This window comes from Orcinus orca, chromosome 8 (assembly GCF_937001465.1).
Source record: "Orcinus orca chromosome 8, mOrcOrc1.1, whole genome shotgun sequence".
Lineage (NCBI taxonomy): Eukaryota > Metazoa > Chordata > Mammalia > Artiodactyla > Delphinidae > Orcinus > Orcinus orca.
This window is the reverse complement of record NC_064566.1, coordinates 39,051,729-39,065,875: the sequence shown is the minus strand read 5'-3', so window position 1 is coordinate 39,065,875 and position 14,147 is coordinate 39,051,729. Positions and strand designations below refer to the sequence as shown.

Sequence of the window (14,147 nt, the reverse complement as noted above, 5' to 3'; positions counted from 1 at the left end):
GTGACATAGCCGGAGGGTGCCTTTTCCAGATCACGCGTGCTCTCCATGAAGTCTGAGGTGAGGGCCTGTCACGCTCTCTGTTTGAAATTTGGGCCACGATTCTTACAGAACAGGCTACCCCTCCTCCCGGCAGGAGTCACCCTGTGGGGCGGGGGGGCCTCCTGTACCTTTTTTCTTGCCTTGCACTCAGGCATGGACAAACCCTCCTCCCCACCGCCCCTGCCTCCCTTTCATAGGTTATGGAGATAGGTCCAAGTAATGCTTAAAACCAGAGAGTATTTTTCATTTTAAAATTCAAAAGGAGAGCAGTAGCTAAAAAAGCAGCAGCATTCCCTCTTCGGAATGCCTTGGTATCTATTTTCTCCAGTTTAACTAGTTGGAAAGTCACTCTAAACTGAGGGCGCCTTTCTTGGCAACAGAGAAAAACTGCCATAGCAACAAACTTGGAAGCGCACGCATCCCTAAACTGAACTGGCCTCTTGCCTTCTGCTTTAAGCACATATCACAAGTCAAAACGAATTAAACACAAGTCCAGTTTGCAATGGTCCGTCACTAACCCGCCTCATTGGAACGAGCTGGAGGCGTTTGGGCTGGAAGAGGGCCTGCGGAGTCCCTCCCTTTGTCTGGGATTGCAGACCGCCTGCCAAACCAGCCCCGCACAGGAGTCCACAGCCCGGCGGCCCCTCAGCCGGGCGGGGGCGAGGTGGGGGGCCATCCTGAGCGGCTGCTGAAGCCCAGCTGAAGGCCCAAGCGCGCAGGCCTTCCTCCCTCAGGCCTCCAGAGTCAATCACGTGTCACGGAACTGTCATCAGGAGAGACTTCATAGGTGAACACCGCAGGATCCAGAGCTGACACTGGGGGTTTTCCAAGGAAACGGGAAAAAACCTAACACAGGCCACTCAGGAGAATATAGGCAGCAAAAGGCAGGAAGCATATCAGGTTAATAGTTTAATCTGTACATCACATTTTTTTTTTTTTTTTGCAAACCATTACAGTTTTATTTAAATTAACTTTTTCTTGCAAAATAGTCATTTCATTTTTTCCAACAAAATCTTATAAAGGCAAAAATAAAATCTTATTTTGGCAAATGTCATGAAGTTGATACTGGCAGCATATGGAGTTAGTTAAAAATAGACGGCAACTTCTAAATATATTCAAGATTATTTTTCTGACTATAGTCAAAGACAAATTTTCATTTAAAGTGTGGCTCCACCCAATGGAGTTGTTTTGTTTTTTTCCAACTTCATTTTCCGAATGCAGAATATCATGACTTACATAAAGGGCCACAAACACTGCGCCTGGCTTAACAGCGCCCTCCCCGTTTTAGGCTGGAAGTCAAGTCATAGTCCTGTCATCATGGCCCTGCTGGCCATGAGGGAGGGCAGGGGCCCGCTGCCTGCCCACCTGCCACCTGACCCAAGTCCTGGGTAGGCTGACCTGTGTTCTCAGGGGCCAGCCGCAACGAGCCCGGGTTACCTATCACAGCCTAGTGCGGACTCGGGGAGCTGTAGGTAGATGCCACCCAGTGTGACGTTTATTGCTTATGATACAAATCAAAGGTGTTTCTTCTCACCTTTTCTGTATTTCAAAGTGTTTTTTTTTTTTTTAATTACAGCGAACTGTTTTTGTATTTTTTGAAGAGCCCTTTGCTGAGAGAACCTCATGGGCAGGTTGGGAACCAAAGTTCTTGGACACACCTTTGGGCCTAAGCCAGACCCAAGGCCGAGGCTCCACGTGCCAGCTCGGTGGAGTTTCACCCTACAGAGCTGGTCATCAGGCCAGGTCAGGGTCAGCTGATCACTGCCCTGGACAACACACCAATGAGCCCAACACTGGAATCCACTGGAAGTACATCTCCAATCCAACCTCACCTGAGTTCAGCAGATGCTGGACTGGCCTCTGCTCACCCTGCCCTTCAGCTCCCACCCACACCCACCACCCAAACGGTACCTGAATCTGTATGTGCAGCTCCAAAATCCTGCATCCTCACCTTCTCAGCCACTCAGCCCTTGAGGTGAACATTATAAAATATAGCCTGATTCTAAAATACAGAGTCAGTATTTTACAGTGTGTATTAAAAGTGCCTTTGTCACATGTAAAAAGGAGTCTGAACTAAAACAAGCGTGGGTGTTAGGCCCTAGCCCTGTGGTGAATGCCACACAGCTGGTGGTGCTCTGTCCTCCAGCCTGAACCCCGGCTCAGCTGGAAGGGGAAGAAGGATCAATCTTCTCGGAGGAAACTGGTTCCACTGGCCCCTGGCTCCAGACTTCTCTGCACGCTGGATCACGGGTCAGTCACTGCCTGGGCTGGCAAAAAGCACAGGAGACAATGAGAGGCTGGCAGGACCCCAGCCCACGTCTGGGGAGCAGGCGGTGGGCATGTCTGTGCACACGTGACAGGGAATGGCAGGCTGACAAGACAGAGAACAGCAGAGCAGGGGGCTGGGGCAATGCGGCCGCTGCTGGGGGACCCTCGGCTTCGAGGACTAACGGGCGTCCCACCTTTCCTCCACCCTCACCACTTCTAGGAAGTTTGCCAGACACATGCTGGCCCCTAGACTGGGTCCCTGCTCTGATAGGGCAGAAGGCCTGAGCAAAGAGGACTCTGGGGTCCAGTTCTGGCCCTGCCCTTCATTTGCTGAGGGACTCTGGGTAACTCTCTCAGCCTTCATGGGCCTCGTTTTCTTAATCTAAAAACAGGGTGACTGTACCAATCTCCTAATGAGGGTGCCGGAAGGGTACAAGGAAATGTGTGTGTGCTCTGAAAAGAGCATTAGAGGCCTATCTCATGACCACAGGGGCACTAAAAGCAGAGAGGAACAGAGCCTCTCTTCTGCCTCTCTGTGGCCTGGGGTGGTGTCACCACACTCGGATCTCCAGGAGAAAACCATACACCATCCCGTGGCCCCAGAAGACCCTGCAGCCTTTACAAAAGACCTGGCTGGAGCTTTCCCTGGGGTTCCTCAGTCACGAGGTCCCTACTTCACACCTCCCGAGAGCCTGGCCCAACAGGCCGACTTCCTCCTGCCACCCTCAGGACAGCGAAGCGCCCAGGCGGGTGGACACTTGCCCAAGACCATGCCTCCGTCCCAACCACACACCGCCATCCCTCACTGCACTCCCTTCTCCAAACATCTAGAGCCCCCGGGGGTGGCCCAGGTGGGCCAATGGAGGTGGCCCAGGTGGGCCCAGGGTGGCGATGGAGAACAGAGGCTCTGAACTCGCACAGAAGGGGTTCGAGCCCTGGCTCTGACACAGCCGCAACTCCTTAGGCAAGTCCCTCAGGGTCTCTGAGCTGCGCTTCCTCATCTGTAAAACGGGGTGAATATCTCCATTGGGTTGTTGTCAAAGGAGATGATCAGCGCAATGCCTGGCACGGAGTAGGTGCTCAGCAACGTTAACCGTGTGTATAGAGGGATGCGAGGGGAAGCCCTACACAGTCGTACGAAGTGGAACATCAGGGAGAGGCTGCGGAGACTCCTGATCCGCCCTCCCCGTCCAGGTGAGGCAACAGCCAAGAACTCAGAACAACAGCCTGGACTTGGCCCCGGCCTCCCGACTCCTGGTCCAGCGCTCCCTCCCTACTCCCACGCTGCCTCCTCTCACCAGTAAATGCCCACATGGGGAGGACTCAGAAGGGGTGGTGCTGGAATGTTCTGCAGGAGTGAGGGCCATCGCCCCGGGCAGCCTCCTCCTGAAGCTTCCCTTGTGACTGGAATGAGCCCCCACCCCTCACAGGGCCCGTGTCCTCATCTGCAAAACTGGTTTTTCTAGGCTTCCGGTTCTTCAATTTCTTTGGTCAAAGCCCTGACGGGGAGAGGCCATGATCTAATTCGTCCTTCCCAGCCACCACCCCTCCTTCCCAAGCTGGCCGTCTGGCCTGCCCTGGTCCTCTGGGGCACTGGGCCGCCTGCAGGAAGGACAGCGGGGCGGGAAGGGGCACAGCTCTGCCTCCTGAGATTTCAGGGAGCCAGGGGGCTTGGATCACACAGTCTCTACTGTATCGGAGCCGCTGAACATTGAGTTCCTAAAAATCATCAGCCCCCAACCTGCCTACCGGTCCAGGAGGGGTCTCCCCAGCAGCCGCTTTGCCCACGGAAGGAAGCGTCAGCAGGTGGCACTGCAATCATCTCAGCAGCAGAGGGGAGGGGACATGCTCAGCGCCAGGTGAGGGGCCACACCAGGAGGGGGGCTCTTACTTGGAAGGTGTTAGACAAAGGTGTAGTGGAGTCCGTTGTTTAAGGGGGGGTAAGGTGGCACCGTCCTGGAGGACAGGGGGGCTTTAGGCGGGAGGAGGGCCAGATGCTGCGCTAGACGGGCAGACAGGAATTAAGTGGCACGTTAGGTTCCTCGTCTGCTCCTGCAGCACCAGACGCCCTGAGCGGCAGGGCCGGGGTGCCGTGGGCCCCGCTGCCCACCACTAACGGCCTGGGCTTGCGGGGGCATATCCATGGGGCCTGGCGGGGGCCTGGCCTGCAGTTCCCAGAAATGTCTCTGAGCTGGAGAGAGGGAGCAAGAGTGAGCAAAGGCTGCAGCAAAGGTGGCCACTGAGCAGGGACGTGACTGCGGGTGTCAGGTCTGGGGCACGCTCGCCTGCTGGTGGTTAAGGAAGCCGAGGACAGTAGGTCCACATAGGTAGAGCAAGCACAGGCCAGAGAGGAGGGCACTTTATGGCAGGGAAGGTGCCCCTGCTAGAGCCCTGGACACGGGAAGGAATTCAAAATCGCCACGATGGGCTCAGGGAGCCCCAGGATCATTACGAGGAGGGGCCCGGGAACGCCGTCTGCTGGGAGACCCCCTCTCAGCCCACGCACATGTCCTCAGGGGAGTCAGAACAGCAGGGACTTCAGCGACTCTGTACGGGATCCGAGCTGGGAGACAGAGAACAGGCTGGCCCTTGTCCTCGGTCATACCCATGGTTCTGCTTCCCAGGGCCAGCCACTTCAAGGTCCAGCAGGCCCCACCCGTGGTCACTTCTAGACCCTTTGGCCAGGGCTGGAGGGCTGGTGGGGACTGTGACCCCACTTCAGGCTCTATGACCACCCCTCTCACACCTGGCCAAGGGCACCACCTAGACATGCAGTGGCAGCTGCATCTGGGGAGAAACAGCACTAGGTGAACTGTGAGAGCTCACACGGGGGGGCACACGTGGGTGGGGAGAGGAGCCAGGAGTCTCCTTCCTGGCGCGCGCGCACACACACACACACACACACACGCCCTCCCATCCCGTGGTGCTATTTTTTTCCCACTGGACAGCGAAGTCCCACTTCCCAAGTCCTGCTTTCTGGCACAGGCCACTCTGATAGGTGAACAGTGACTTTGATTTGGGAACCAAAGCATGGACCCCAGGGAGGGTTAGAGGGGCCCCATTCTGCCTTGTCCCGGCAAGAAATCCAAGCACCAAAAGGCTTTCCTGCCCCTTCTTCGTGAGGCCAGAAACCTTAGCCTTGACCCCTTAGCTCAGGAGAACAGGAAAAACCTGTCTCAACCCACAACCTCAGAGAAAGCGGAATAGCAGTACCACTCCGAAGATTTAAGAATGAGCTATACACCCTCTCCCGGTACACCCCTGAGCCCCAGTCCCCCTCGCAAGCCCTGCAGTGCGCCTGGGACAGGGGAACATACCACTGTCCCTCATCTAGCGAGCCTGACGCCTGCTTTTCCACTGACCCCGACAGGCCATGCCAGGCCCTGAGCCCAAGGAGCAGGGGGTGTGGCCCAGCCTCAGAGGCTGTCCCCAGGGCCTCACCTGCCACCTGCTTGCTGCGCTGGGAGGCCTCTGAGGCCAGGGCGTAGGAGATGTTGATGATGCGCTCCTGCGCCTGCAGCTGCGAGTCCAGGTCGGCCACGCCATCCCGGTCCTGGCCAGACACCGGCTGCAGGTTGCACATGCTGTGGGAGAGCCAGAAAGCAAGCTGTGGGCCTCGCCACCCCCAGGCACCTGCCTCAGGAGAGCAGAGTCTCCCTGGCCGGAGGATCTCACCCTTTTGGGGGCATCAGATAAAAATGGTGCACCTTCTCTCCAGACAAAGGTGCACATGCTTCTCCCCAAACACCTAGTCACAGCTTTGTTCCTCCTTTGGTGGATCACAGACCTCAAGATAAGAGTTCCAGCTCTAAGCTCCGATTAAATCCAGACGGGAAAAGGCTAACCGCTCTCTGAAAGGGAGACCCTCAAATACCCAGTTTACGTTTCTGAGGCTACCATCCTGGCCTCCAGGGATGTGGGCAAGGCCTCTGGCACCTCAGGACAAGGCTGGGCCCCTGGCTGTGGTCTGGGGGTCTGTGTGAGGGAACAATGGCCCTAAGGCTGGGAGGGCCGTCCTTGGGGCCTATCTCCAACTGTGTCCACTTCACCACCACACTTGGCTCCACTCCCCACGCTTGCCAGGGCCACGGGACCCAGATTTGGGGCCAAGGGCCTAGGAGGGCCCTCTGAGTGCTTTAGACCTCCCGGATGACCTGGGCAAGCTCCCTCGCTGATCTGCGGGTGACGTGCTGAGAGCCGGCCTGCTCCTTACCATGAGCAACGCTGGTCTGAGACGGAGGCCTGGCAAGACACACTCCCCGGCCAGCCCAGCCCAGGGCCCGGCCTGGCATGACACACTCCCCGGCCAGCCCAGCCCGGGGCCCATTCAGATGAGACACCCCTGGGGTCGGCCTAGCGGGTCGTCAGGACTCAGGCAGCAGGAGGGCTGACCTGGACCGGGTAAGGATGTTACGGATCTTCTCGGCCTTGCGGTACCGCGCCTGCAGCTCCTCCAGGCTGGGCGGGTCTTCAGGATCCAGCTCCACGTAACGCTCGGGGATGGAGACCTTCTCTGGTTTGGAGAGCTGAGGAAAGGTGGTGGGAGGCACAGATGTTGGGTTTGGGACCTGCTCCCCCCATCCTGTCCCCCGCCATGAGGCACGCGGAGGAGCCCGCAGACTTCAGTAACTTGCTAAGATCACAGTGGCAGTTCACTGTGCAGTCCCGATCTGAATCTGGGTCTGACTCCAAAGCCTGTGTTCTATCTACCGTACCAGGCAACCTCCTACAGGCCAAGGGAAGGGAGGGGGGAAGGCGAAATAACTAGACCAGTAAGCCCTGAGGATACAAATGATCACCCTAAAAGCTACCCTTGATGTGATCTGACCTCTCCAGCCACACTGACCCACCTCGGCCCCTGCTCTTTCCTCTGCCTGGGATTCTCCTTCCTTGGGCTCCATGGCCTCTTTCTCATCCTCCCAACCTCACCTCCAGAAAGCTTCCCTGACCCTCCTTCTCCCATCCACCCACCCCTGCCACTCCCTCCCATTTCCTGTTTGTTTCTCCACTGTCTAGAGCAGGGACTTGGTACTTAGCAGCCCTTCAGCAAACACTCCTTGGATGGGTGTCTGGGTGGCTGGGTGGAGGGATGAAAGAAAGTGATAGTGCTTTCTGCCCCTACAAAAGACCCAGACAGAAGGCAGCCACATTGAATCTACTGCTCTCAAGAGGAAAATGACCCCAGCTCCTCCCCTCACCAGTGTCTCACACAAACCCAACAGCAACCTCAGCTTGGTGAACCTTGACGTGGGCCAAGAGCACTAAAGGCAACTTTTGCACACACCTCAGGGAATTTTTTTCTTCCTTGAACTACATTAAAATGGGGCTGATTGAAACTTCCAAAAACAAGCTAAATCCAATCCCAGGGCAAATCTGGACTTGAATTTAAGCCCATGCAGACCTTTCATTCTGGTGAAAGATGGCAAGAAATAAGCTCTTTTCTGTTATTTCCCATGAGGACAGATGCAGAGGAAGGAAGCAGATTACACTGTAGCAGGAGGGATTTAGGTTAGAGATAAGGAAGAACTTTTTCCCCTGGCTGGCAGGCCAATTAGGACACCGCAAAATGCACTTCCATTGCCAAGGCAGTGTGTAGAAGCTTCTTTTGTGGACCTGAGAAAGCACGGACCTTTGGCTGTTTCAGAGGTGCCAAAGGGAAAAGGTCTGAAGGCAGGGGACCAACCTCGTTAAACCGTGGAGCCCCTGCTGATCCCAGAACCCAGCCACTCCACAGGCGTCAGTTTGCCCCCATCCTGTCTGATCTATCCTTCATGTGGTGAGAGCATTTCGTCTCATGCAGTTTCAGGCCAGGCCAAGTCCTCATACAAACGTGTTTGGGATATCTGTGGGCCACTGTGCACTTCATTCAACAGAGCCGTCATTCAGCAAATATTTACAGAGCATCTACTGTGTGCCAGGCCTGGTGCTGGGTGCACAAAGGTGAACCAAACAGCCAAAGACACTGCTCTACAGAGCTTACAAATGGCACAACATAGGCCACAGGAGACTACCCTATGTCTTGAAGACCCTAAGTGTGTCACGCTCTGACTCCCTTTCTCTTCCCTTGGGTAAGAGACGGTCCTGACTGCAGTTACTTGCTTTTCTGGGCCTGCCCGGCCATGATGCGTTTGAGCCACCAGAGGGCGAAATAACCCAGACCAGACCTATCCAGGTCTCCTAGCCTCTGCCATGGCTGGATATTTCACCTGTGATTTCTAAACCTGCCCTGCCTTTTCCCCAAGTCTGACTGCCCAAATTGGCCTGACTGGCCAGATGCAAGACCAACCCCGGTTGGTCCCCCTGGTTTTCCAGGGAACATATGCTAACAGTAACAACTACCTCATCACCTGCCTACCATGTGCCAGGCCCTGTGCTCACAGCTTTCTGATCATTGCTAATTGTTCGGGCAATGTGCTGAGTCACTTAACCCTCCCCACAACCCACATTACTGCTGAGGAAACTGAGGCACAGAGAAGTTAAATGACTTGCCACAAATTACAAAGAGAGACAGCTCTGAACCTGCATCAAAATGTCTGGTCTCCTCTTACTACCTCCAGGTGCTGTCCATCCATCCTCCTGGGCCACACTGAGACGGAGCCTGTCCTTATTCAGGGCAACAACCCCCCCCCCCCCCCGCTCCGCTCCATGCCCCTGGGAGGGTTGGTCAGGCTGGCATCTGAAGGCTGGGCCTCCTGGGGGCAGCGTGAAGGAAGTCCCTGCCCTCACCTCTCTGCTGATGTCCACGTCATAGTCTTGTGGTTCCAGGTCCAACTCAGTGACAGGCATAGCCTGCACCTTCAGCCAGCCATTCTCCTCCTTGTCCTTTCTGTCCCCTGGTACGGCCCGTTCCAGCAGCTGCAGGTCAAAGTCCTGCTCGCGCTTCCACTGGTAACAGAACAAGAGGGTGAAATGTAGTCACTTCCTGGCTATCCCTTTTGGGTAGGTCTTGCAGGCACTGGGGCCCTTGGGAAGATGGGCCTGTGACTCATTAGCGAAAAGCTGTGTGACCATGGACCTCAACCTCATCTCTAAAACAAGGCAGCAGCAATCCTGTGACACGGATGGTCTCTGCTGTGTTCTGAAACTCTGGGACAGAGAGAACAAGGCCTCTGCCCCTTTGATACAGCCGGACTCCAGACTGCTGATTTCTCTCTGATATGGGCCCCAAAGTGTCCAAACCTCCCGGGCATGGGTCTAAGATCCACGACTTCAGACTCACAAGGGTCCCCAGGGATACAGGAGGCTCCCAGGTCCAAGAAGGTGACCCTAAAACAGAAGCTGGGACAGAGCTCAAGAGAAGAGGTTTGCCGCTTCTGTTGCATGACAGATCACGGAAGCCCTTCTGGTTCGGGAGCCATATGTTGTTCCAGCTCAGAAACAATGGGCGAAACAAACCCTCTGAGGCCCTGGTAAGCGAGTGGAATAGCCAAGAGCCTCTCTAGTGGGCAGTCCCAGCAGGACACAGTTAAGGGTGGGGAATAATGCCCCCACGGTGGGACTGGGGAGGTGCAAGAGGAGCAGCTTGCGGCCAGGGAGGCCGATAAGCTGCTGCGTATCAGCAGCTATTTGGGGCAGATGTTTTAAGTTAGAAAAACCAAACACGTGTAAAATTTAAATGCTAAATCAAATGCAACAATTCCAACTCTGTAACAAGCAGGCTTCACAGAGGGAAACTCTAACCCAGCCCCTTTAAGATCCCAGCACCACGGTTTGGCTCCGCCGCGGCCTTCCTAATCACCTGTGGCCTGCATCCCCACAGGCCTCGACGCTGAGCAGGTTGTTGAGAGGAGGGAACGGGCCCAAAGCCTCCCTTTTCTTGAGCAGAAGCCAAGCAGACGCTTCTCCATCCCAGGTTGCCTTCTCCTTCCCACCCCACCCGCCTCACAGAGCCCCAAGTGGTCACCATTGTCTTTAATGCCCCCTCAAGCCCGCACTCACCCAGGCCCCAAACCCACGGCCATAGCAGCACATTTCACCCATTCGTGCACAAGCTCTCCATACTGACTCTACGTCAACGTAATCGCTTTTAGGTGATGGTTTCCAATTAAAGTGTAAAAGGATTAGGCATTTGAAGATTCAGGGATGAAAAATTAATTTCATGATTCACAAAGAAAACACACATTTTCTTACACGCTCACCAGTGCCCCAAAGAGAGACAAGACCTCACATAAACCCAGCCTGATTGTTTCCACAAACAGAAAAAGTTCACTGGACTCTACAATGTATCCTGGGGAAGAACCACGCCAATCCATTATCATTAAGCAACACGTTTATTGGCGCTGAGGCAGAGACTTACACAAGTCTTTTTTCTTAAAAAGAAAAATTACAAGGTATTCAAGTTACGATTTTTAGATCATTTTTCTACATTTGAGACATCAGGTTGTGAAAAGTCAGTCTTACCTCATATGACACTTACTTATAAAGTTTAAAAGTTACTGGCTTTGCAGCTTTTCAGGATATGAGTATCCTGGGTCTTACCCCTTTGGTGTCTGAGCTAACAGCTGCAGAGAGGCCCTCTGAATACAGATCATAATGTATCTTGCTACCCGTTCAAGTTATTAAATACTAGAAACACAAAAAGTTTTCCGTAAGAAATTGTGCCGATGGGGCCGGAGGAATTAAAACTGAACCACCGCAGACTTGGCAGAATTTATTCCAACATGCAATCTCTGAAGTCTGTGTCTACTGTCCAGATGTGAGGCATGGACTTTGATAAATTCATCATGCCCAGACCTCTGACAATGACCACGGCCCTCAGGCAGTGGGGCTGGCTCAAACTTGTGGGGCAGCTTTTGGGATAAGGGAATTATGAGTCAGTAAGCCTGCATAAAGGGGGCGGCAGAAAGGTGAGTCACACATGGGAGTGCTCACTAGGCTACGGAGAGAAGAGCTGCTATTATAAGCCTGGTAACAAGAGCACAGGCCAGTTAGAGAATGGTTGATGCAAATTAGAAGCGTCTGTAGACACAATCAGGCAGGATTAGAGAGGCAATGAGCGGTAACGCTAAAAGCAAAAGAGCTTGTGCAATGAATTAGGGGAAGAGCAGTCAGGCTAGAGGTCTAGGGAAACATTTGATTTCAAACAACAGGGAAAAGTCAAATGGAATGTTTCCAAAAGGGACCTAAGGCGACAGTGGGCAGGGTGCAGTGCCTGGAAGCACCACCAGGGGCAGCAGACGCCCCAGCTCTCCTGGGGCATGGGGAGGCCCGTCAGCACCGTGGTGGCGGGAGAGCCCCAGTCCTCAGAGGTGAGGGCCACCACCCTCTGCTCAGCTGCCCCACAGGGCACCCGCTTGGAGGTCTGGGAGGCTGGTTGGCTTGCACTCCTCCTCCTCAAATCATAGCACCACCTTTCTCCTCCACTCCTCGAACCCTGTACTTCCCAAGTCCTTGGTTCAGCTGAGAGACTCCAAATGCTTACAAAGGCCTCCCTCAAGCTCGACTGCAGAACTGACTGTGGACGTTCTCTCTGGCTCCTGGGCTCCTGCAGTGACATCCTCGTTCCTGCTCTAGTTCCGGGGCGCCCTCTGACCAAGTCACACATGCGTCCCGGCTTGTGGACACACAGCCCGTGGGGGTGTTCTCTGAGCCATCCAGGTCGACAGCCCACTCCCTCGGCGCTGAGAAGTGCTTGTGTCTGGGGGACTCGGGGAAGCTCTGCTCCCTGTCCCAGCCCCGCCTGCCTGGACCCTCCTAACATACTGAGCCGAGATCTCCAGGGAGTGGTTGGCCGAGGTAGCGGGACGAGGGCAGACCCGTCCTCTCTCCTTGGCTCAGCGTCCTCTTACGCTCCCGGACCAGCGCCTTCTGGTGCCGCTTCATGCGCTCGAGCTGCTCCTCCGCGCTCATCTTGCCCCGCTGGTGGTCCCCTGAGTACAGGCGCTCCAAGGCACTCCTGGGTCTCTGAGGGGCAGGAGGGACAGACAGGGCAGCTGGGCTGGGAACACAGAGGGCAGCCGCCCTGCCGGCTTCATCCCCGTCTTTCTTTCTCTCTGTCTCTGTCTCTCTCTCTCTCTCTCTCACACACACACACACACACACACACACACACACACTCCAGTTGGGCTCCTCCTGGCCACTGAGAAGCACCTCCTCTAAGCACACTCGTGGACATGATACCGCTGGCCCTCACGGGCTCTCTGGGCAGCACCCAATTCTGCAGATGCAGACACTGAGGCCCAGGCCTGTCCAGTTGAGCAGAAGCACATCATGGGCCACAACTCAGGGTGTGACTCACTGGGCAAGACTGGGGAGAAAGGTGGGAGCCCCTTGGGAAATGGGGAGGGCAGTGTGATGCCCTTCTTGGTGGGCAGTGGTGAAGGCATCATAAGCACATGGTGACAGGGAATCTGAGCTCTGGAGGGGTCACCTGACAAGATCCCAGTTACCGTCTACCTCAGAGCCCTTCCCTCTGTGCGTGAGGGAGCAGTGAGCCCCTCAGGAACTTCTCAAGGCCACTCACAGGGTAGGTCACCTTGCTGCTTTCGGCATCTAGACCCCTCCGAAGCGTGACGTAGGGAGCAATGGTGGATGACTGCTGGAGCCTTGACGTGGACCCCGAGAGCCCTTAGTGAGGAAAGAGAAATGCAAGTGGATTTGTGGTGAGGAGGACAGGCCACCAGCCCCTTCCTGATCAACTCTCACTCCCGTGAGGGGACCACGAGGACCCAGCCAACAACCCACGCTTCTTCCTCCCCAGGGCCCGGAAGAGCAAGGCCCCAGGTAGGGAATGAGGGGCCAGCCCATGGGTGCCCTCTGTCCCCTAAGGAAGATCTGGGGACTACCCTCGTCTTCCTTCACATGCAGAAGACCTGGGCTGCTTGGCAGGAGGAAAGGATGGAGGGTGAGGAATGCCCTGCATCACTTCCTCCTGATGAACTCCTATGCATACTGTGTGACTCAACTTGGATGCCTGCCTGTGAGAAGCCTTTTCAAATGCTCCAGGCAGAATCAGTTATTCCCTGTATTCTTCAGTATATTCACTGGTTGCTGCACTGACCACAGTGTCAACATGCCTGTCTACAAATTCAACAATGCCTGGTTGAATGAATAAATGACTGAATGAATAAATGAAGAGTGGAAAGAAGAAGGCACCAAGCATTTACTGAGTACTTACTATATAACAGGCAGGCATCGTGCCAGGCATTTCATATAGATTTTGTCCCGCTGGCCCTACAAAGTAGCATTACCTAACCACTGTGGGGGTACGCAATCTAAAGCTCAGAGAGGTTAAGCAACTTGTCCAAGGTCACACGGAGCCTCAGCCCATGCTTTCTCCACTAGCAACATTCTTAGCAAGGCTGGTCCCTGACATCTGGAAACGGGCATCACACTGAGGACTCCACCAGCATTTAGCACGTAGGAAAAAGAATGATAAATGTCCTGCAATGCCCAGAGACTCCTGAGCGACAAAGAACTGTCCTGCCCACAGGCCACTAACACTGCCATTGATGAACACCTCTAGGCTATAAAGAAAGAAGGGAAAAGGGTCCCCAGGCACAGTGCCAAGGGTTGCTGTGGCCCAACTCGGCAAAAGCCAGTCCCCTCCAGGACACAGCAAGCCTTCACAGCATGGTGGGCTGGGAGTCACATAACCCCATAGGAGCCCAAATCATGGCGTTGTGGCCTCCTGTTTCCACACCCTGTCAAGGGGGGAAAGCGCCTGACCTCCCACCAAATGAGGGAGTGTGGTCAACCTGCTCTGGGGTTCCAGATGGCCTCCTTTTAAAAGGATTTCAGAAAGAGGATCTGGCTATGGGGAAAAATAGGGCATGGGTGAGCCTAATGGCCTAAATCTGTTCCCACCCCCATCTCAAAGGGATAGGGGAGGAGAGTGAGAA

General features: G+C 54.9%; 1 protein-coding gene across 11 annotated transcripts in view; it reads right to left on the bottom strand.

Annotated features, from left to right (window-relative positions):
- Positions 1-935: 935 nt before the first annotated feature.
- Positions 936-14,147, bottom strand: part of PLEKHA7 (pleckstrin homology domain containing A7) — a 210,450-nt gene continuing 197,238 nt past the window's right edge. For 8 of the 11 annotated variants that reach the window (XM_049714292.1, XM_049714297.1, XM_049714294.1 and 5 more), the window contains 7 exons: positions 12,770-12,873; positions 12,010-12,210; positions 9,034-9,192; positions 6,700-6,833; positions 5,749-5,891; positions 4,199-4,309; positions 936-2,306 (listed from right to left, as the gene is read on the bottom strand). In XM_049714292.1, the coding sequence (XP_049570249.1) occupies positions 4,209-4,309; positions 5,749-5,891; positions 6,700-6,833; positions 9,034-9,192; positions 12,010-12,210; positions 12,770-12,873 (842 nt within the window). In that variant the 3' untranslated portion in view covers positions 936-2,306; positions 4,199-4,208. The remainder of the gene's footprint in view (positions 2,307-4,198; positions 4,310-5,748; positions 5,892-6,699; positions 6,834-9,033; positions 9,193-12,009; positions 12,211-12,769; positions 12,874-14,147) is intronic. The other 3 variants (XM_049714293.1, XM_004285520.3, XM_033416167.2) reach the window with 3 other exon arrangements.